Source organism: Anneissia japonica, unplaced genomic scaffold (assembly GCF_011630105.1).
Source record: "Anneissia japonica isolate Jap-2015-1 unplaced genomic scaffold, ASM1163010v1 scaffold2756_len2360902_cov194, whole genome shotgun sequence".
NCBI classification, from domain to species: Eukaryota; Metazoa; Echinodermata; class Crinoidea; order Comatulida; family Comatulidae; genus Anneissia; species Anneissia japonica.
In genome coordinates, this window is record NW_022719050.1 from 1604835 (window position 1) to 1628709 (window position 23875).

The 23875-nt window shown below is 33.3% G+C and overlaps 1 protein-coding gene and 1 non-coding gene across 3 annotated transcripts; both read left to right on the forward strand.

The window, feature by feature from the left end:
* The first annotated feature begins 427 nt into the window (after positions 1–427).
* Trnaq-uug lies at positions 428–499 on the forward strand. The gene has a single exon. It is a non-coding gene; the product is annotated as a tRNA-Gln (tRNA).
* A 2951-nt stretch (positions 500–3450) lies between these two features.
* LOC117110784 (myc box-dependent-interacting protein 1-like) lies at positions 3451–22136 on the forward strand. Of its 2 annotated transcripts, XM_033253600.1 has the most exons (12): positions 3506–3584; positions 6974–7028; positions 12728–12863; positions 13235–13329; positions 14995–15090; positions 15410–15511; positions 16063–16148; positions 16595–16747; positions 18976–19189; positions 19794–19916; positions 20740–20841; positions 21561–22136. In XM_033253600.1, the coding sequence occupies exons 1-12, from the start codon at positions 3562–3564 to the stop codon at positions 21645–21647; spliced, it is 1272 nt and encodes a 423-aa protein (XP_033109491.1). In that variant the 5' UTR covers positions 3506–3561; the 3' UTR covers positions 21648–22136. The 2 variants fall into 2 exon arrangements, with proteins under 2 accessions (XP_033109490.1, XP_033109491.1); XM_033253599.1 differs by lacking the exon at positions 6974–7028 and having other exon boundaries at positions 3451–3584.
* Positions 22137–23875: the final 1739 nt, after the last annotated feature.

Genomic DNA, 23875 nt, shown 5'->3' on the forward strand with positions numbered 1-23875 from the left:
TAAAACACCACAACATCTATACTCATTATATAATAGAACAAGTTACTAGAACAAAATAAGCATTATGATTAGCTGCACACAAAAAGAATCCCATTACATATTAAATTGATGAGATCAAATATACAAAATTTCCATTTATTAATTATAAAAAAATAAGTAAATGCAGTATAACAATTTATACCGATCTACCTAAAAAATTACTCATATAAAGAGTCCTATTATCTAAAGCTGAGTACTTAATTTTTTAATTTAAAGTTTGTATCTATCGTCCAATTTTTATAATCTATATTTTTCAATTCATCTTTTTTATGCATTTCATTTATTTCCTCATTTTATCAGTAGGCCTACACAAACATTTTGAGGATGGTCAACCTGGGGTCGTGAAAGCAGTCTAAAATATTGGGGGACGACTGCAACACTCGTAACCGGTTCTATGGTGTAATGGTTAGCACTTTGGACTTTGAATCCAGCGATCCGAGTTCAAGTCTCGGTAGAACCTCACATTTCTTTTTAATTTCTTAAACAACATTCGGTTTTCAATTTATCTCTCTTCCAATATTTAGAGACCTATATTTTTGATATTTTTTAAATATTTATTTCATCATCCGTGGCTTGTATTTTGTACACCTCACACAAAATAATTATGTGGTCATTCTAGGGTCGTGAAAGCAGTGTCAGAAAATGGGGATGGAAATGTTAATTATAAAATGTTATGAACGATCGGCTTATAACCGATAATGTAGTGCCACTTTGAATCCAGTCATCCGAGTTCAAGTCTTAGTAGAACTTATAGTATTTTCAATTTAATTTTTTGTTTGTTTATACACAACATTTGGTTTTTAATCTATCCAAGTATAGCATAAACTGAATAATATGGATTATCGTATCAATTATCGTCCAATTATAGACCCCTGTATTTTTGAATTCCTCCTTTATATATTTATTTCCTCATTTTCAGCGCTTTGTATTTGTAGGAGGCCTACACATTGGACGCCATAGTCAGCCTGGTCGGTAGTCTGGTACGGTGCAGTGGTTCGGAATTGGCAAGTTAACTCAAGCGTTACTTGTGTGCAGCAAAGCAAAACAAATTGGGAGTGGCGCCAGCGGAGGAGGGGCATCTCCCAGTCGCACAGGCTCCGCCCCCCCCCCCTCCGTCTGTCGATGTCACGACGAGGTAATCGGGTCAAAATATTAATCTGTTTATCAAAATACCGTAACGTTAATTTTATTGCCAAACCCGAATTATCTAAAAACACAAATTTGGGCCATATATAGCCATAAAAACTCTCCCCGTAAACTCCACCAGGGATTTTTTACGGGACCCTGACCGAGGCTTTAGTGTGCCCCTTGGTTCGGATCCCCTTACCCGTCGGATGTTGAATTCCCTCAGTCAGCAAACACATTTCTGGAGCCACTGCTGGGGTGGTGCAAGCAGTGTGAGGAAAGGGGGGAGGGGTGATATTGAAGGTTAGAAAATGTTATGACCGACTTATAACTGGTCCTGGAATGGTTATAAAGCATCCGGATTTTAATCCAGCGACGAACCGACCGTAAGACTCTTATAGAACTTCAATTGTATTTTCTCTCGTTTTTGGCTTTATCAGCGCCTTATGTGTTGTTAATCTATGGCATGGAAATATAATATAATATACAAGCAGCGGAAAATTTGTAGACTATACTCAGGCATTATACTAACTAAATGTCATTGTGCACGCTGTATTCGTCCGAGAATGAACTTTAAATTAGGCCGTCTGAGGTAAAACGGAACATCAGCACTGGGGTATATGAATAATCAGGTGCGAATTTAGTGGGACGGGGGAAGGGCGAGCCGGCCCGTCCTCACTCCTTTCGGAAAGTCAATAAAGAGAAAGAAAAAAAGAAAGAAAAAGACCGGACCCCGTAGTATTGTCTCTCAATTTTCCCTATTTCGGTCCCCCATTCGGACACCTCTGGATCCGCCCTTGTTCAGCATGAGAATTTAAAACATGGATTGAGAAGCATGAAAAAGTCATGAACCCAGAGTCATGAGATTTACAAACCGTAAATTTGTCAAACGATTTGGATAAAGCTAAAAAACTGGATTACCTATACCAAATAGGCCTATAGGAAGTCCATTTTACACCTATAAGTGACATAATATTAGGTGCTGACTTCCATCAGTGTGACATTTTTCGTTTATTATGTGATATCTTGATAATAAACACGCAATCTAGTGATGAGTTACTCTTATAACTCCAAAAAATCTTAGGGGTGGCGCCAGTGGGAGTAGGGTGGTGGTGGGGGAGCGGGACAGGGCCTTGTCGGAGAGAGCAGCCCCATCTTGTTGGAGAAAAACAAATTTCTTTTGGGGGAGAAAAAATACAGATCATTGAACGCCAAACTTGATTTAATAAGCCTTTCAAATCACTAAATTATCATCATAGGCCTAGTTTCCGGGTCTTCGCTTGGACCCCTCTGATGGGTTCTGAGCATCCTTTAACCACGCCCACCCCATGGGACATTGGCCCTTTTGTTAGGGTCATGACCCCTGGTCGGGACATCGCCTACCCACCCCACCCTGTAGCACTCAATTTTACCCCAGTCTCCCCTATATGGAACATTAGAAGTTATGTAAAAGTTGGTATCAAAGGAATCAGTGATGGATGGATATAAAGAACGAATATGAACGAAGAACGAACGAATAAACAAAATGAATGAATGAATGAATGAAAGAATGAATGAATAAATGAATGAGCGATTGAACAATGGATGAATGAATGAATAAACAAATAAACAAACGAATGAATAAATGAATGAATGAATGAATGAATGGGTGAATGAGTGTATGAGTGAATGAATGAATGAATGAATGAATGAATCGATTGATTGATGGCTAGATTGGAAGTTTGATAATGGATGGATGGATAGATTTAATTTTTAATCCACCGCGATACCGCCTTGTATACCACATAACAATTTAAAACAATATTCATTTAACATTTAATATGATATAGTACAGTATTGCCATTTGGCTTGAAGATGTATTGTCTCCTGAAAATGACAAAAAATCATACTTTTGAAATTACTCAAGTAGCATACAAATTATTGAGCATGAGCATAGAAATTATTTAATTTTTAAAATGTGTACCCAGATTTTTATTCTGGGTAATGATAAAAAATACAAAAAACTCTTTTCAATGACTTGAAGTATTTCTATCTTTTTGTGTTGTTATGGATAAACATTTTTAAAATACAATAATTCCTATGTTTGAAGTTGATCATTACTAATGTTACTGAAAAAATGAGCAATTTAATTTAATTTAAAAAAAATTTTGTATTGGTATTTTTCATGGGACAATACATCTTTAATGGTCTGTAGCCCTATTAATAGCAAAATTAATTTATATTATTCATAACAGACATTGTCATTAATGAAATAATGCTACAGTTGTTGTACCAGATGAATGATCAGAGTATTCGCCCATGCGCAGTTTGATTAAACCTATCCTACCCAAGTTTAAAAGATGGCTGACAGTGGGAGTGCTCGTCGATCTGGTAAAACTGGGAGTATATTCTCCAAAAATGTTAACAGGATTCAGGCTAAGGTAATACTTTAAGCAATTTAATATACACACAATTCTAGAAAGATTATACTTAGCTAAATTAGTAATGTTTTCATCAGATGTGTAGGTTAGCCTCTCAGGAGGCTAGGCCCACCTGGCTGGTGTAGCCTAGGCGAGGCTAGCCTGTTCGCCTAGCTAGGCCTGCCATAGAGTCTAGGCCCTACTACTAGCTAGTTTAGGGACCTAAGAAGGCTATCGCCGAGCTATGACGTAGTGGCTTAGCCATCCTAATACTTTATTAGGAGATGCTAAAATCGAAGCCTACGCAGGTGGGTTGGGCTGGTTCCTCTTCTCCTTTTTTGTGATGTCAAATGTGGTGATGATTTACTAACTTAATAAGGTACTTGTTGTTTACTGTATGTTTATGGTAATGAATTAATTAGTAAGTTAGTGGGGTGTGACCTTATTTGATATGTCAGTCATATTCTTAAAATAATAGCCTAGTCTAGTTAAATAACAATATGAAACGTAGGGGAAACTATATTATTGAGTGACAAAGTTTGCCAAGGTGTGTGTCAGTGCATGACCAGTACACATATTTAGGTGATGGTCATGACTAGGCCTAGGTTCCACATAGTTTGGGCATTGTCATTTAATGTCACACAAAGAATAAGGATCTTCTGATGTCGGTTAACGAAGTGTTCATGTTTAAGAGTTATGCAGTGGTGTGCATTGGGTACGTTTATGTTGAATACTAAAAGTGTTTGGGAGGATTGTTTAGTATAATTCCCACATAGTCTTCACCAACATACATGTACTGTATGTCCAACAAATGGTTAACACACATGGTCATTCGGTCTGCTGAAATATGAATTGTATATTGTATTATTATTATTATTATTATTATTATTATTATTATTATTATTACTATGTTTTGGTTAATAGTAATGTTAGTTGAATACTGTAGTGTGTCAGCACCTAAGAAAAAAACCAAAGGCAGCACCAGAACAACGATGTCAGCTGACACACGGTTGTTGTGTTGTGAGTTGACCGGGCTGTATGCCACTAAATGACATACCATAATGCATGGCATTGTGATTTTTACAAATGAGTCACAGAGGTCTGCATCATTAAAACACAATACAATATACACAAAATGAAATCTCCACAATAATTTCTGAAAATCCCAAATAATTTATAAAATTTAGTAACAGAAATTTTGCTCACACCTTCATTTACTGCTGGCTCAGGTCGAAACCTTCAAATATTAAATCGGCCCTCAATCTTGGAATTTATTAGATCAGTATTCTAACAATCTATTTATAATTGATACATTGTTCACCGCATTAATTACCAGACATGTAAGAAGTAAATGTTTTGAAATGAAGTTACTTGCACAATACTCCCAGTCAAGGGGAGTGGATGAGTTTGATGGCTGTTTACAACGGTGGTGGGCATAAAAATCTGTGGGAGGGCCAAATTTAATTTTTGATTTAATACTGAGGGCCGCACCAAAACTTTGATGTTTCAAATGAGCATCCAAACACCTCCGCTGCTTTTACATCACTGTATTCTCAGTTTTGATGTTACTTTTTACATGATCGGTGTTGGGCCATAAAAAACAAGGTGTTTTCTATCCAATGTTGCTTGGTGGGCCGCACACATAGGGTATTCATTTTCGCGGGCCGCAAAAAAGTCTTTGTCGGGCCACACTTTGCCCACCTGTGGTTTATAATATTCAATCACCAGGGTTTCATTTAAGCGTTGTGACAAATGATTTTCACCCTGATAAATGTTCCTACATTTCAGATCTTTATACTATATATCAATATTTATTATTATGCACAGTGTGCAGATGTTTTTATTGATTGGGTAGATTTTGACATTCACTTACAAATGCACTGCAGCACCCAAAATAATATTTACCATATTTGAGAATAAATACTCTGCGACATTTATTGGTCAGGGGATTTGAAGGGCCTAGGCAGACTTCAATCAAGAGCTAGACACAGGGTTCCCAGAACGCCGCCCTCAGTGGCGAGTGCGAAGCACAACTCAATGTCAAAAGTGGAACGTGAAATTTGGATATGGTTTTGTAGTCAGATTTGCGAGAAAAACTTCAGCTACCCATATTTCTCGACTGAGACGTCAGTGGGAGCTGTAATTTGTATGGCAAGGAGATTGAGCAACCCCTCATTCATATTAAGGGAATTTACGCCCAGAAACTTTGTAGTTTATTTTGGTTATAATAGAAAGTATTCATTTTTTGGTGACGTCACACTCACATTAGTTAGCATGCATATGTCATAAGCTAGATACGTCACCTTTTCCTGGTAAGGCAAACTTTCCCGGCGTGCTTTTTTAAAATTTTTTTATTGCTTTTAACATACATATAACAACATAATATAGTATAATGCAATATTACAATAAAAAATCTCATCTTCTAAAAAAAAAATTAGCGGCGTGCTTTTTTCATGGATAAACAAACACCACTGTTTTGCACATGGATGCCTTGCCAAGCCAGGGCTACAAGAGCCGCATTGTTAGCATTGTATAATACTTAAATAAGGTACCTCTGCAAATGAATTATTCTTAGTTATTTTTTTTTCTTATTTTAATTTATTTCTTCCGAAAGTGTACTTTCTTTCTTTCCACTGTCTTAGTTAGGCCTATGCCTAGTCTTATGCCTCATCGTCCCCCGCTACACAGTACATCAGCAGCCCCTCCCCATACAGGAACGACGTTTGCTAGGTAACAACGTTATTGCACCTTCCTTCCCAGGTGTTCATGTAACATTGACATAATTGTTAGCTAACCAGTTGTGTGTATTTCTTTGTGAAAATGAGTACCGCGGCGTACTCATTTTCACAAAGCATTTACTTCCCCTCTTGGAAAGAGGGATATTCAAAATAATTGTCTCCATATCTTCGATAATTAAATTAATCACCTTAATTTAGTCACACATTACTCTCCATAACACAGCACCCCCTAGTTCCGTCACCTCTGGATGAATTTTGTTTGTGTGTAAAATGGATGTATGCATGATCAAAGTAGGTTATAGATTCAAGGCTAGCAATAATTTATGTTTTGTGAGAGTGAAACTTGATAAAATGGCAATAAGAATGGTGTTGCTTCCATTATTTTTTTAACTCATTACTCCAGCGCATTTTATTTGGGAGGACGTTCATTCTTAAATGTGATTGAGATGGGGATGTTTATTCAAATTGTCTAAAATGGTACTAAGTTGTGCCAAAATTCATTACAGTAATATTAATTAAAGAAAGCCACCATTGGTAATATCAAATGCCTAAATATTAAAGAAATTTCCTTAACAAACCTTTAATATTGTCTACTATTCTTGAATGGATAATTTGATATATATAAAAAAAAAAAAATAACGAAAACAGTAAAGTTTTTTTTTTATTCATCAGATTATTTAAACGAAAACATGTTTTCCCAGCTGATCATAGGAGTCCTCCATATAAGGTAATCCTGTATTAAGCACACTTAGTAACTTCCTTTCTATCAACTTGGGATGAGTTCAGTTTCGCCTGATGACGTTTAAATTTTGAACAAACACATGAACCCTAGGTGAGGTCAGTATTTAGGTTTATGACTTGCATCTGTGCTGTCATCAGAATGAGGCACAGTAGCCTATAATTTGTGACCAGTAGACTGAAAGTTCCATTTACCTGTAGCTAAATGAAAGAAAATGGCACTCTTTTAATTAAAATAGTGATTTGTTTTTCCCTTTTGTTTTTTCGCATATCTCTGGAAAACAATGGCAACCTCAATTTGAGATGCAACCCACAGTTTAAGTTAAGCATCTAGTATTCAGAATACTGCATCATACAAGGTACAACAGTAGGCCTGCAGTATGTTCCACTTTAGTTGCCACTGAACAAAGTAAGAAAATAGATTATGAAATGTATTAGGTAAATTACTAATAACTATGCCAATTGACAAGCCATAAAAAGAAACCCCCAAAAAGTTGTGAGGAATATGTAATCATCAATACGGAATTGACACCTCAGAAATTTGTAACAGTTAGAGATGTGTGGCATTCTCGCATGAATTTTGGTCAGTTAGACTACCAGTTAGTCTCTAATCAAGATTAGGCCCAATAAAAAAAATTATCAGTTTATTATTCTCATCTGCATGTCTAATGTGATAGTGAAATAAAATATATTTTGGAAAAAAAAGTTTTTTTGAAGTTTTTGACTTTTAAAAAGAATTATTTTGGCTTTAGCAAAATTAAAAAAAATAAAAATAAAAACCTTAACTCCCTCATCACTTTTCCTGTAAAGATAGTGAATTTTATTGGGCCTTTATTTCTAGTGTAGCATAACTGGGCATATACGTAGTAGGTATATTATTTATTATAACAATAACATCTGGAACTCCAAATGTTTTGTTAATTAAATATTTTAGCACAATAGCACACATTGATTTTCGGTATTTGGTTTTAACACAAGAATGTTGATGCATTATACAAAGCTTAAATTTGAAGTTAAAATTCAAGGGTCACGTCAGTATAACATCTTGCCATATTTTGAATCTAAAAGTGAGATGATTTTTCTATATAGTGATACGATAAATACAGTAATAATTCATACAGGTATTTTTTACATTAAAATTTTGTTTTTCATTAAGATGCTTTATTTAAATTGAATGTAATTTCATTTTTGTTTATTAATATTTACTGCAGCCAGTAGCCATAAAAAAATACAGTAATACCTCAACAACAATTTATTTAACACTTTATAATAACACTTAGAAAACAAAAACAAACACCACTCTTTTTTTAGCAACTTGCAAAATATGTAAATTACAAATGCCTAGGGTCCTTTATAGTATAATAAACTAATAAATGATATAATAAATAATATAAATGAATACGATATTATCAGGTTTCAATATAGCAAATAGTGTTTGCAATAATATTGTATAATCATTAAGGCAGTTTGAGAGTTTGTGCGTTAAGTTCCTTGTTGGTTACACAAACTTCCTCGATCATTCTTTCCGTATTTGCAACCCAAATCCTGAACCCGGTAGACAGCCTTCACCAATACTTTCTAGTACTTCCCCTTGTCTTTTGCAGTCTACTCTCTACTCTAGTTCCACTGTCATAAATTTCATTGGTGTCAACTTGTGGTATTGTCCTTGGTGTTGTGATGTCAGCCTGTGGTATTGTTCTTTGTGTAGGCCTATGACATAATGTAGTTAGCCTGTGGTATTGTTCTTTGTGTAGGTCGATATGACATAATGTATGTCACTTGAAAGATAATCATTGTATTATGTAATATTTACAGAATGTTTAAAAAAGATTGATATATTGAAGCTTGCTACAATGTATTCAATTTTTTAAAATTCTAGTAAATTAATATTAATCAATATTAGATTATGAGATTAAGCATTATCCTTTTAAATCTCTAGGAATAAAAATATATATAAAAACAAGTAGTTTATTTTATAATTTTAATGCTGGTAGTACAGTAGTAGGGAACATGGCTTTCTTTGCAACATCTATCAATAAATTACTTCATATGTATGTACATGTGTATGTAACCCAGATGTAATAAATCGTTGATAGCGTTTTTCAGTAAAAGTAAGTGAAAGGAAGCTGCAGCTCACTAATGTGAACTCGTAAATTCCTGTAGCTGGATTATTGTCAAACTCACATAAACAAAACAGAATCGTAGGTGTATAGATATTGTATGCTTTCACTCACACACAACCAAGGTTTGAATTGTGAATAACAATACAGTGCTTAGCATTAAAGGTCATATGTTCGTCATTTTGGGGAGTATGCCTGTTCAAGAATGTGGCATTTCTATTCCATATTTATAATTTTATTTATGGTTTGAGATTTTAACAGAAATTATAAATTTTCTTGACATATTTTATCCGAAAGTACACAATATTTTGCTAATACCCGGTATGAAGGTTTATTATTTTTTTATTGTTATATTGTGAACTAGATTTTCATTTTAATGTTGAATTTTTAGAATCATTGTCATAAATTTTTAATTAGATGTACTGTATATTTTCTTCTCCATCATGTAAGTTTCAAAGCTGCTACTAGTCTATACAATAATTCAAAGAAAGTCCTTCTAAATCAAATTATTTCATATGTTTGTATTAATTTTTTATGATTACATTTGTAATTAATAATTTGCTAGTTGCCCTATTGTTGACAATTTTGTGCACACGACAAGTAGACCTTCTTATGCGTACTGTGTATTTATTCCAATGATTTCAAAGAACTTGTAGGTGGTGGTTTTGTATAGGAATCTATTAATCCTTCAAACTTTATTATTCATGTTTTTGTTAATCAGTGTCAGTATTAAGCAGTTAGTAGAGCTCCTCATAGTACATAGGAAAATTATTATATGAAGGTTAGATTTAATGCTTGAAAAATTTTCCTGAGGGCCTGCAAGTCCCGAAGGAAATTTTTGAATGCATTAAATCTAACCCAAGTATAATAATATTCCGTTAGTGTACAATGCATGCTCTACTAATTGCTTTATAAGTCAATTGCCGTCTTTTAATTTTAGTTTTTGATAACCAACTGTTGTAGCAATCATCCTTTGCTATACAGTAGTGATATGATGAGTAATTGTGTGTATATTTACATTTAGCTGTATGCTGATTATTATCCCTGCAGTACGTAGCCTACGCGTTAACTACACATCAGCAGTACAGTACGGATACGATTAATTTGTACTGTGTTAGAAAGAACTTGTTTGTAATGCTCTATTAATAGACATTCGTCAAAGAAATAAACATTTCAGCATTCGAGAGAGAACACAGTCACTGACATTTTTGGTCGATGCATGCAGACAGGTAAAAATCATGCAATGATTTCAAAACTAGGCTAGGCTGCGGCCTAATAGGATGAGGCATTGGCGGCCTCCTGCCTGGCCGTAGGCCTACATCTAAATTTGTTTCTTGAGTCTTTAAAATAGGTAAAGAATATTCCTATTAAACCTTCAGTTTGTTTTGTTTATGAAGGTCCATTGATACAATTAATTCCTTAATTGTTCATACTTAATATTGAATTTGATGTAACTCTCTTCGGGTCCTAATTAAGCTTGTTTTACGAAAGTAATTTTAAATTACAATTAAATTTTCATCTCGGTGCGCGATGTCTCCGAAAAAAATGAGGAATTTTTTTGCACACGAAATTTCGTGATGACGTCACGATTGACTTATAATATACAGTATATATCCTTTTTATTTTCATTTATTTCCTTCTTCATCACAAGTGTGATTGTTATACTTAGGAAAATACTTGAATGGATACTGTAAGTAATTATGAAAGTCTAATACATACTCCAAGTATTTAAATGCATGCCATTGCGTTAGGATGGCATGCATTTCAATACTTAAAATGCTGACTACTGTACCTTATCTGAGATTATTAATCAGTTGACTTTTTGGTAATTATGTTATGCACTTTCTAGGAACAAACTGAATAGGTTTTTAAAGAATTAAATGCATTAAAGTATTCTTTTATTATTACATTGTATGATTTAAACACAAAGATTCTAACAGTGTGTGTACTTTTTTTTGCTTTCTCATTTTCAGTAGATTTTTTTTTATAATAAATCTTAACATATTACATTCAAATAGTAATACAATCCAAAAGTGAGAAAGCACTTGCCACATTATATGTGGTCATATTGACAAACATCCAAACTTGCACAGCGTGCAACCTTCACTGGTTACTGGAATGTGGTGATAATCATTTGCAGTGTAAATGCACAGGTACATCCTACCCTGCAGGGTAAGCCTGCGTGAAGAAAGTAGGTAAAAGTGTCTTTCCTACAGTATAGTACAAGCAACAAGCGATGTAAAGTGAACCATCAACCACACTAGTGCTACACCCACTGTTCCCAAAATTCCTACTACTTAGCCTACTACAGTAGGATAGGTTGATAGTGAAATTATTATGATTTGAGTTTTTATAGTACCTTTATGATGCGAGTAATTTAATACCTAGAGTAGGTTTTGGTTTTGTTATATTCATATCGAAACTTATACCCATTTCACACTAGCAGAAAATATTACAACGTTTAACAATTATTAACAAGTTTGATATTCCGAGATTTTTGGTTCGTTTCACACATGCACTTTCAAACCATGAGAAATCTTGGGAAAACTCGGAAGAATAATGACTAGGCCTAGGGTAGTACTAGTAGTAGGCCTAGGCTAGTTGTAGGTTGTCTGAATTACATATCAACTACTAAACTAGGCCTGGTACCGAATTAACAAGATTATAATTATTCCATGGTCCTTAGCCTTCGGAGAGTAAAACGAATTCGACTCCTAGCTCGCTTGTTGTAGTCGAGCTGACGAGAAAGATAGGCCTAGGCTAGCTAGGCCCAGTCGGGCCGCCGGCCGGTAGCTCACCATTGTTGTTAGAGGCAATCAGTGTGACAAGCATCATAATGATTCGCTGTTGGCGTATTTTACGAAGCCTTGTGATTGTTTCTACATCAGACATGTGAAATTTAGCGAGATTTCTTTTGATTTTAGGTCTAGGCCTATTAACAAATGGTAGTAATGTTGATACGTTTTCCATTGCTGCCGCCATTCGTTCGAACAAAACAAAAAAAAACACAGCCCGCGAAAAGGTCAAAATATGGACATGACGCATGCGCAACAACAACTCGGGAGATTTCGGGAAAAAAACAGGCCTCGCAATGGTCTGTTTTTGTCCCGAGATAACTCAGGGGACCCCTGTGAAATCTCGGAAAGTTTTACAAGGATTTGCTTTCATACTCATCCGAACCTGGTTACAACTTGTTCCAAGCTGTTAATATTTGTAAAATAGCATCAGTGTGAAATGGGTATTACTATGCATTATGCTGATAAGATTTATTCCTTTAGTGTAAATCTCCCTCAAAGAATAATTGAATATTCCACCACTAGTTAGCAACCTTATGATGTATGACATTCTATTTGTGTGTTTACATCTGTGTGTTCACATGCATTTTTTACATACATATAAACTTAAGTGAGAAAATCATACTTGATTAAATCTAAACAGCATTATGTGTACAGTGTAAGTCTGGCACTTCTATTAGATTATTTATGAAAAAATTGTATTAAAATGACATTTTAATGGAGAAATAAATTGAATAAATCTAATAATTCCACTCTTGAAACCGTTTACATAGGTGTTGCAAAAGCTTGGCAAGGCAGATGAAACCAAGGATCAAATGTTTGAAATGTATGTACAGAACTTTGCATTGCAAGTTTCTGCCGCCAACAGGTTACAAAAAGAATTGAAACGATATATTGAGTGTGTTAAATGTAAGTACTTCTAAATTTTAACTAACACAAACTTACCACTACTCTTTATGCACATGCTTTGTCCTGTGGAATGCTAATTTATACAAAATTAACTACGTGAGGCCTAACCAAAGGAAACAACAATCTGCATCATACTACATTTGTTCATAGGACTTGAGCATGATGTTGATGGCATTCAAAACATATATTATCTTCTATTCAACTGCCTTGTTGATTATTTGAGTAACTAGTGTGTTGCATTATTATAATGGTCTTTAAATGAATTAAGAACCAGGAATAAAGTTTCATTTTTCAAATTCTACTATTTAATATGATTGTTACTGTATATATTATGTTTGAGATAATGCAAGATAAATGATTTCTTGGTTTAGCCATGAGTACAGCTACTAGGGGTCTACATGAAGCTTTGGAGTCAATATATGAGCAAGAATGGGATGGTTATGGAAACATTAGCTCCACAAGAGAGGTAAGGTAATGGTGGTGGTGATGATGTACAATAGTAAGCAATGATAATGGCAATGATGAAGAAACTTGTGAGGATGGTGGTGATGATAATGGTGAAGTTTTGTAATGACAATGATGAAGATTACTTTGATATATATGATAATGATTATGAGGATGAACATTTTAGTGATGTTGATGAACAAAATGAGAAATGCTAAGGTGATGGTAAAAATGATAATGATAATGATGGGTAAAAATGATTTTAAACCATTACCATTGTTTGGTTATCGACAGCCGGCACTCACTAGTAGGCAGACACAATTCTATGGAGAACACAACGCCAAGACTCGCATGTAACAGGCTGTTTTAAAAAAAAAATTCATTCAGACAACTACTGACTATTAGCACACATTGTCGGGACTGCAAAATAGAAAATACAGTTAAACTTAAGTTAAAACGATATATTTTAAACATTTAGTCGTTGTTTATTGCTGTTTTATTGAGATTCTTATTATTACATTGTTTGATTTTATTCTACAGTATATTATACTATATTATTTTAGGCAAATTAAACTTCTATTTTGAATTATGTTTTTATGTAAATGAATTTAATACTTTTAAGGCTTATTATGATGGTTGTACATTCTTCTTCTTCTTATTCTTCTTCTTATTCTTATGTTGTTTGTACTGTTTTTAAATTTTATTAAAGAAAGCCTGAATATCAGCTGAGTTAACCTACTGGGCTAAACTGTAAGGGTTACCCTCTTTAAAGATGTTTGAAATTTTCAAAAATAAAATAAAGTCTAATGCTCACAGGGAGTGGAGTTTGGGTCGTCGGATGACGTAGTGATTGCCCGCTTTAAGTTAACAATAATCCATGTCATCCACATTAAGTTTTTTTTTTCATATCTCTAAAAGACGACCCAAAAATACATTGTCTTGCTCACATCTGACTGACAAAATCTTGAAAGTCTAAGTCTCTATGTATTAGGCCCATTAAAAAAAATTATTAGTTTATCACCCCCGTGCCCATTTCTTCTATGGTACTGAAACAAATTTTTTTTTTTTTAATTAATTTATTTTTTTCATTTATTTTATTAAATAGTTAGTAGATATTGTTTGCATTATCTAAATCATGTTTTACTTTGAATATCAATGCACCAGCAAGCAACCCAAGGGTGATATTTGGATTTAGCAAAATAAAAAAATAAAAAAAGCCTCCCTCCCTCATCACTTTTTCTGTCCAGATAGGGTGATAAACTAATAATATTTTTTATAGGGCCTTATTCCTGATGATGCTTAAATACACGTGAAACGTAGAATAAAATGGCCTTGTCAACTTGTGGAATGACATTCATACTATTTATACTCAGTGCACATACTAAGGTTGGCTTTTTGACCTTCGACCAATTGTGTCTATCTTTACAACGATCCATTTAAACCTTAGTATTAAAACAATTACAATAGTATTGTCCCTATCTTTACAATAATCCTTTTGAAGGCCTGTAAATCCATTAAGAATGTCCCTATCTTTGTGATTCAATGGAACCCAGTAAGATCAGTTGTTATTGTTTTCTCCTGTCTTATGATTATCCATTTGGACACTAGTAAGACCGTTGTCAATGTTTAGTTCTACCTTTACAATGATCCATCTGTTGCATAATTATATTAATTTTTCTATCAACAGACATCTGATTTATTATGGGATGATTATCAAAATCGACTTGTGGAACAGGTTTTCAACCCATTATTGTCTTATCAGTCAAGGTTTCCTGAGGTTAAGGTAAGCCACTAATGTCAAAGTCTCGAATATGCTAATGTTATTTATATTGTTTAATGCTTTTTTATATCTGGGTGAAAGAGGAGGCATCATGCATTATGATTAGGTAAAAAAAAAAAAAATTTAACTACCTTTACTCTTTTCTTGTATATGGGAAAAGAAAAAAATCCTTACAGACATGAATAGAGAGAGTATAACATTGTGCAGGAGAAGCCAAAAAAAAAAAAATTCAGAACAAAAACAATGGTTTTTCTGTTTGTGCAGGAAAAGCAAAAAAGACTAATCTGTAACTATGGTATTGGTTCTTTTCTTGTTTTTGTAGAGGCGTATTGAAAAACGAGGACGGAAACTGATTGATTTCGACAGTGCTCGACATGCGCTAGAAACAAGCAAAAACAAGAAGGATGAAGCTAAAGCAGCAAAGGTCATGGCACTTTTCTTATTTTAGTAAATTAAAATGCATTGATGGATTTATAATAAAACTTTAAAGATATATTGTATCATGTGGTTAGTGCAACACCATTGCCTCCACTCCTGCCCTCTTTATTCAGTCATGTTTGTGGATGCTCCGAGATGTGTGTCCCCAGTGTTCTCCCGAAGCTGTTTTAGCCGTCAATTTTACACGTAAAAATAACTGTCCAACCGGTAAAAATTGTATGTTGGTAGGATTAAAAAAAAAAACACTTAGTAGGCTGTAGCCTTAGTAGCCTAGGCTGCCTTCTTTCAATAAACAAACATCATTCCAGTCCAGGCCTAGGCTATGATTTATTGTATTTTTAAGCCGTTGAACTCCACCAGAATTGGAAGTACCTCACATTGCGTGCACTTAGCTGGCTCTATATAAGCGAAGTTACCAGTAAACATTTTTCAATTGGGAGAACACTGCTTCCTATTGCATTCCTTGTAGTTCTCATATTCTTTATGCACAGTACTTATATATTGTCAAAACGTAATTTAGTTTTTTTCTCGTTGTAGGCTCAGGAACATTTTGATATGGCTAAAACCAGTTATGAAGACATTAACAACGAACTTTTAGATGAACTTCCAAATCTCTATGACAGGTAAGTCCTGTACTGCTACGGTCGGTAATCTTGTACCCCATAGATTTCCATATCTTCCTATGACCCAAGGCTTCCAGTTACCCCACCTTTTAGGACAATATATTAAAATAACGTGTTCTACTTTTGCATCTATTGGATCTGCCACTGTTTTCAGGGTACATAACTGGGGCACAGTGGGTTGCCATTCTTAGCTACACTTTGTCTAATATACACTTAAGTCCATCGGGTAATGTACACAATTGTTAACATTAATTCATTGTTTTCTTAAGATATATATTTTACTACCTTTATTTGTTCAAATCAAGTATATTTGAAAGTACTATAACTTCCAATATAACAAAATTAAACCTGTATTTTAATGCTTTGTTATTTTCTTTATTTTGTAGACTTCAATAATGACGATAGTATTATAGAATAACACATTGCAATGTTTTTTATTTCATTAGTCGCATTCCATTTTATGCATCAACATTTCAACTGGTGTGTTCAGCTGAAGGAGTATTCCATACTGAAATAGGTAAAACACGGTTACATCTAAATTCGATAATGGATAAACTCTATGAAGAGGCAGGCAAAGGCACATACAATGTCTCAAGAAGGTAATTGGAATTCAATAGTATCTCCCATTACTCTAATGACCTTATTACAGTTACCTTTACTGAGAACTTAGTACAAAATATATTAATATAGAAATTATTAATATAAAGACAAGCCATCAACTCTGAATTAGGCGAGGCTCTTTTAAACCGCCGCCTGCCAATAATGATGATTTCAAATAAAAATAAAATTTTAGTTTTGTCCTGTTAGTACACCCGCCGCCATGAAAAGTTGGAAATTTCTGAAAAAAGTTTATCTTTAATATTATTACGCCCACCGCTGCCTTGAAATCTCCAAAAATAGGATATGTATATTTCTTCCTAATTATATAAATTTAAAGCGTTTAACCATCCCAATTACTACACTGTTTACATTCACCAATAAAATTATATTTTTATTTTCTCCTCCATCTGGATGAGTTTGGCAAAACTATTTGCTGATTAAAGAAAACTAAATTTTATTTTTATTTGTTTTCCACCCTCTGAAGATCTTTAAAAAAATAAGTTTGCGAAACACGGTATAACAATATTATTTGGAGAGTGAGGATCAAACTGATGCTAGCAATTTATGGTATCTTTGGGTACATCGTCAGAGGTGACTCTATACATTCAGGGGATTACACTCTCTGACAGAGAATCTGATAATCTCTGGTGGAGGCCAGCAGTGTCTAGGAGTAAACCCCTGGTGAGAGTCCATGATGCTTAAAGCTTTCTGACCCATTTTGGGCCATTTTTTGGGGGGTGTTATATGTTTTATTACATACCAATCCCAAGAAATATTTTGAATATATATAATTTTTGGTCCTACATGAGTCATAGCTGGGGCTTTGCCTATCCAATGTGGAAAGGAATTGTTCACCACTGTAATAATAATAATATTAAAAAATAATTCAAAAACGCTTAATAACTCGCCAATCTATTTCTATAAATAGTTGTCAAAAATATATTCCTACATTCCTACCACCAACCACAATCTACTTTAAAAAAAGTTACACTAACATACGTTGGAGCTAATAAACAATCTCGCCAATCTCTTACTTTAAAAAATTACACTAACACGAAAGTTTCACTTAAATGAGTTAATTAGTTTTTGAGATATCTGATCTGCGACGTTTTGCCTTGAAGGGTGCATATCGGCACCAAAATATAATCATTTTATTTTTCGAATGCCTTCCATAGTATCAGTTATACACCTGCCAATTCCTTACATGTTCTGATTTAACATACTAGCATGTTTTACTCTTTAAAGGTGAGGTGTTAAAATGGAAGTATTATGGAAATAGAAATATTGGGATTTGGTTTTAAGCATCACATGTTAAAATGTAAAGAAGCATTAAAAGTATTCTCAATAAGTTCCAAAAAAAGTGAAGTTAGTACATATAGAACGCTGTACACATTTACTGTAATTGCACTAATTTAAATATTGATCATGTAGCTATTGCTTCAGCCTATGGGTAATACGGTAATTTTTTCTTAAAATGGTCCTCATATCCACACCATACGTCGGATCGTGACCAAAATTTAAACACTTCTTTATTAAAACATGACAAACTATTATGGAAAACGTCATTTTCAACCATTGATCCAATCAAGAGATATTTAGGTGTGGGTCCTAATGTCCCTCACATGTACCCCTGTATTTGTATCGTCACCAGCACTTCCCAATTTCTTCCTTTTAACTTGGTTAAACCCTACACGAAGGTTTCAATCATATCATTTGAATATTTTTTTAAATATTTGGTCTGGGACATTTTAAATGGTCCTCACATCCACACCCTAATCCGGAACAGTCACCAAAATTTAATCACCTCATCCTTGGGTCATACCCAACAATACCTGTAACTGGAATTTACATATATGCAGCCATTTTTGAGATATTTTGTACACAAGAAAAAAACTGAAACAGCAAAGCGTTACACACACACACACAATCACACAAACACATGAAACAAAAACATATATCTCCTGGATTAATAATAATAATAATAATAATAATAATAATAATAATAATAATAATAATAATAATAATGTGGACCTCATAAGTAAAAACAATTATTAATATGAATACAATTATAGTAATAAAAAATACATTTATACATTTTCATACCAATTAGATGAAAGAAAAAATATATTAAACATTTTGCAATTTTAATCTATTTAATTATAATATTACTAACTGTTAAGTTGATTTAAAAAGTCTCAATCTTTTCATTTTTTCATCCGATATCTAGTAATATAGATGCAGGGATGCATGCTGGGATGCTTCCAACGAGTCCAACAAGTATAGGTAGCGAAGATTCCAACAATAAAATGTTCTCCATGGCTGCCACCCCTTCAAAAACAATGGAAGTTCCTAAACCAGACCCACCACAATATACTGCTTACGATGATGATGATGATGACAATGATGACGACTCGCAACATTATCAGGTGCCCCCTCATCATGTAAGTGTCGGCAATTGGGACATTTCCAACAATTTGTAAAAACTTTCCAGTACCCAATCAATCCCCAAAGAAACAAAAAAATTAACCAAAGAAACATCAATATGAGACCCGATCTAATTCTGACCTTATGTATTAAGGAAAAATAAATTTCCAATCTCTGCACTCTTTGTATTTTAGCTGGAGAGCTGAAATACAAGTTACGATAGAGCACCTTGTGTTGAGCTGTTGGTCTTGTCTGCCATATGACCCAAGTACATTTTAAATATGGCAGTACACTCTAAGAAGTGAGTATGGGATTGTCTCCCAGTGTACTGCTCAATGTACCACCAGAAAGACCACTGGACTTGTAGTTGTTCTAGTTGTGAATAACACCAAAAAATACCTACTGTATTCTATTCCAAGTCTGAGCTGGTGAGGTTTTAGATTCAGTCATAATCAATTAATTTGTTTACAATAACTTTGGCATATTTAATTAATAGAATAGAATAAGGGTGTTTGTGTATGCATCTGCTAAGTTATTAGATCAATGTGTCCCTGGTGTTTTAATCCAATCTTTTTTTATCTATACTTTTTCTTAACAAATATTTATGTACATTCTCTTTAGGCGGTACAAGAAGACTTGGATGAAGGTGAATACCAGCATCCTCCTCCTGCAAGGCCTAATACCAATCAAACTGATGTTACCTCTAACCAAAATGGAGGCATACCCCCAGGTGTATTATACAAGGTATATTGATTAAGGTTTATGTTTTCTTATAGAATTTCACTCAAATGCGTAGATAAGCCTAGAGTCACTTGAAAAAAGTAGATTATATGTCAGTGTAGTTACATATTAATTATGCCAATTAAAACATTTTTTTTCATCCCCTTTTATTTCCATTTTTAGCCACATTCTTTTTAAATTTTTGGCAGAGAAAAGATCCAGAAAACCTAGAATTTAAAATCCTCATGAAGAAGTGTGTGTTGTTTGACGTCTTGATTCAGAAAGTCTTCCTAAAAGTTATTTTTGATTGGACAGAACTCAAGACCGACTTGCTAACTTTTGTGAAAATGCCATTTCTAGTACTGACACTAGTGTGTGTATATGCTCCCAGTAAACTTGTGATTTTGCATGATCTTATTTTCTTTTCCTGAAATTTCAACAGTAAAATTTATTTAAATTTTTGTTAAAGATTTTAGAAAGAGTTGTCAATTGTACAATCTCAAAACCTTTTGTCACAGTTCTTTGAATACCACTAACTGAGCTTGTCAACAATCATGCACTGATCAAACCTTGACATAAAGTAAATTAACTTTACTGTGTATATTACTTAATGTATTGCATATATTTGTTTATGTAATGTTTATTTTTTTCTATTAATTGATCCAAGGTTATTATTATTATATTTCTTGCTTGTGTTTACCAAATTTTCTTTTGTTTTTGTATATATAATTTCTTAACTTCATTTCTTATTTTAATGTTTTAACTATTAACTGGACCTTAATGAAGAACAATGTAAAAGTTGATTAATTATCCAGAATAAAGGAAGATTTCTATCTATCTATTTAAGGTTGTTGCGGTTCATGACTACGCACAAAAAGATGATGATGAGCTGTCATTCTCCAAAGGTGATGTGATACTTGTGGTCAACTACGATGATCCTGAAGATGAGGTATTCACTACTTTCTATTGTTATCAGTTTAGTATTTATAGAGAACCACAGTTGTGTCGTGACGACGCCAGGTGGCGATCTCTGTTCTCAACAGACGTTAGTTACCATTCATTACGCCTGAATGTCTTCATAGGCATTATATTAGTTATCGAACACGCATTTAATCATCAATTAAAATTTACAAAGAAAAAGTAAGATACAAGATCTTAATAATTACATTTGAGATTGGGATCAATGGTTTGTCAGTGAAGAAAATGTTGTCTGGTTGAACGCTTTTTGCAATGATAGCAACTGAGTAGTATCACATGGTATCATGACGTAACACTGTAGTACTCTATAGATTGAGCAAACACCACTTTATGATCTACTGTATTTTGTTTCAATTTAGTAGAACGGGAGACAAATTTTTGGATCTCCCTGCAGCAAATGTCACCAAATACTTGCAGCGACGGACTTGTTAGTGTTTTGCGAGATGTTCAGATGTAAACATCAAATAAACAAAAGTCTTTGAGTTAAAAAAAAGTAATTGCTAGTTTTTAATTAAAATATAAATATTATAGTTTGCATAACTTACCGTATAAAAAATAAAATAATTTGGTTTTAATGTCAGTAAAATTATTTGTGTTTTTGTGATATATTTAAACATTTATCAAGTGCATTGCATGTAATATAATAATTGCATGTAATATAATTTTGTGAGGTCATTTGTTTTTTTGCAGGAGGATGGATGGCTTATGGGTAGGATAGAGAACACAGATTCCAAAGGAATATTTCCGGAGAATTTTACACAGCGGTTAAAAAGCTAAGTTTCTTGTTGTTTTGTCATCAAGGTGGAGATAAGTTGTTGGTGTCCTTTGCTTTTATGTTTTGTATTAAAAGAATACATTTCCTAAAAATGAAGCAATAATATGCACCAGAAACAGGGTATGGTTGTTGATTTATTTTATATCTAAACAAAATTTCTGAATTAGTTTAACACTCTGCCCGCCAAACACGGATATCTCCGTGTTTGGTAATGCAACGCATGACCGCAAACATGGAGATCTGTGTTTCTACATTTTCAAACCCCTGGTGGCCAGAGTGTTAATGATGTACTGTCTGTTTTAAGCTGAACAATTTATTATTCCAATTGCTTACTGTTTTATTAACTTTCAAGTAAAAATTATAACCAGAATATATGAAGGGCTTAAAAAAGGTCTAACCCTAAAACATTTAAAGATGTTTTTTGTAGAGGTTTTGAAACTACATAAAACATGTATTCTTTATTGCACATTATGACATTAATTTTGTGTTGCAAAAACATTGAGTAATATTTTTAGATACTTTTATAGTTTACTTTAACAAAAGTGTTTTCATGTTTTGGGGTTAAACCATTCTGTTTCTAAGCCCTTCATATTTTCATCATAATTTAACAGATGCTAAAATGATTCTATTCTTATTATCTTTGCATTGGCTCTTAAGTTTGCTTGTAATCAAATCATCATTCAGTTTTTTTATTGTTAAAATTTAAATACTTTTAATAAAGTAATTCGATGTTAGATGAATGTTTAACAGTGTTTTTCCAGTCTTTACTACAGACAGTATATCTTTAAAGCCTGGCTGTGGAGGAAAAACTATTGATATGTTATACAACTGATTTTTCTAAGACAAAAAAGGTTGAAAAAAGGTAGTTACTCTCCTTTTCCCACAGTTTGGAAATTTTCCGAAATCTATCTCATTAGCCGTTCTCCAGCTTTTTTTTTTATTATTAAAACACCCTTTAATGTGTCTTAGAAAAATCAGTTGCACAACATATCAACAATTTTTTTTCTCTGCGGAACCTGGCTATAATGTTTAAAAAATGTAATGAATTATGTTAATGGAGTCGGGTAAATGATATGCCTGTGAGGGACACAACCAAGGGATATTGACTTGTAGAGGTTGATAATGCAAATACTTCATTAAAAATTTATGTTATTTTCACAAAGAAATTTGAGAGGATAGTATGAAAAGGATTTCTTTCCAACTTGTGTGATATTCAAAATGAAAGGTGCCAAATAGTTTTATTGAAAAAAAAATCTCAAGATCTTGATTCCAATATTTTTAAAACTGAAGAGATGTTTTGTAGGAAGATAACTGTAATTATAATATGTAAATAATATTTGTGGAGGGAAATTAAAATTGAATTTAAGATAAATACAATATATTAAATATGTTGGTCTTCAACATAATGCCAATGCACTTTACTGCATCTGCTTTACATTGTTGCCATGTTTGAATCAATGATTTGAAATATTCAATATTAAATGTCAAATAATAATTCCATAGTAAATCCTGAAATGATATTAAACAAACAAAATAGTGAATTATCAACTCAAGTAGCACAATTTTCATAGGTTATAATTTTCGTTGGCTACAATCGCTTCATGAAATGAAAGTATGATTTTTAAGGTCAGTCACAATTTTTTAAACATCTGATCTTCTCTCGTCATATTCATGCACTGTAATCGCAGTACACTGCTATATGCTATAGTTAGATGTATTTTGGTTTTGATGTGTGTTGGTGACAAAATTATCATTACCCATGGCCACAAATATTGATGCTTCTATACTTGAAAGTTCAAATTTAATAATTTAGTTGCTTACTTTCACTTTACTTAAATTATTACCTTTCAAAATAAAATCTGAATGAGAATATAATTGACCATTCCACTAAGCCCCGCCCCTTGGATATTGTTGCTAAGGTCCCACAAAATGGCGGGGTAAAAACATACGCACACACACGTTTGTAGAACACATGCGTATTTCTGGCTTTGATTGGTCAGTTGTTCTGTTTGAACCTCTGGAAAGGTTCATTCCTTGCCACTTGCAGACAGTAACTGTTCATTGCATAGATCTTTATATTTGCTTGGTAATCAATTTCAGAATTGTACATTGTAAAAATTATCTAAAACTCATTAGAAGTTGATAACTTATTGATCTTATTAAATAAGCAATTTAGTGTTTTAATTGAATGTTATAATTCTTTTAGATTTTACTGCAGACAGTATCTTTA

What these genes read in the sequence shown, in the direction of transcription:
- LOC117110784 (XM_033253599.1), top strand. Translation starts at nt 3,504, where the DNA reads ATGGCTGACAGTGGGAGTGCTCGTCGATCTGGTAAAACTGGGAGTATA. An exon ending in CAAGGTTTCCTGAGGTTAAG is followed by an intron (nt 15,091 to 15,409) that starts GTAAGCCACTAA and finishes TTGTTTTTGTAG; the next exon opens with AGGCGTATTGAAAAACGAGG. An exon ending in ATCAGGTGCCCCCTCATCAT is followed by an intron (nt 19,190 to 19,793) that starts GTAAGTGTCGGC and finishes CATTCTCTTTAG; the next exon opens with GCGGTACAAGAAGACTTGGA.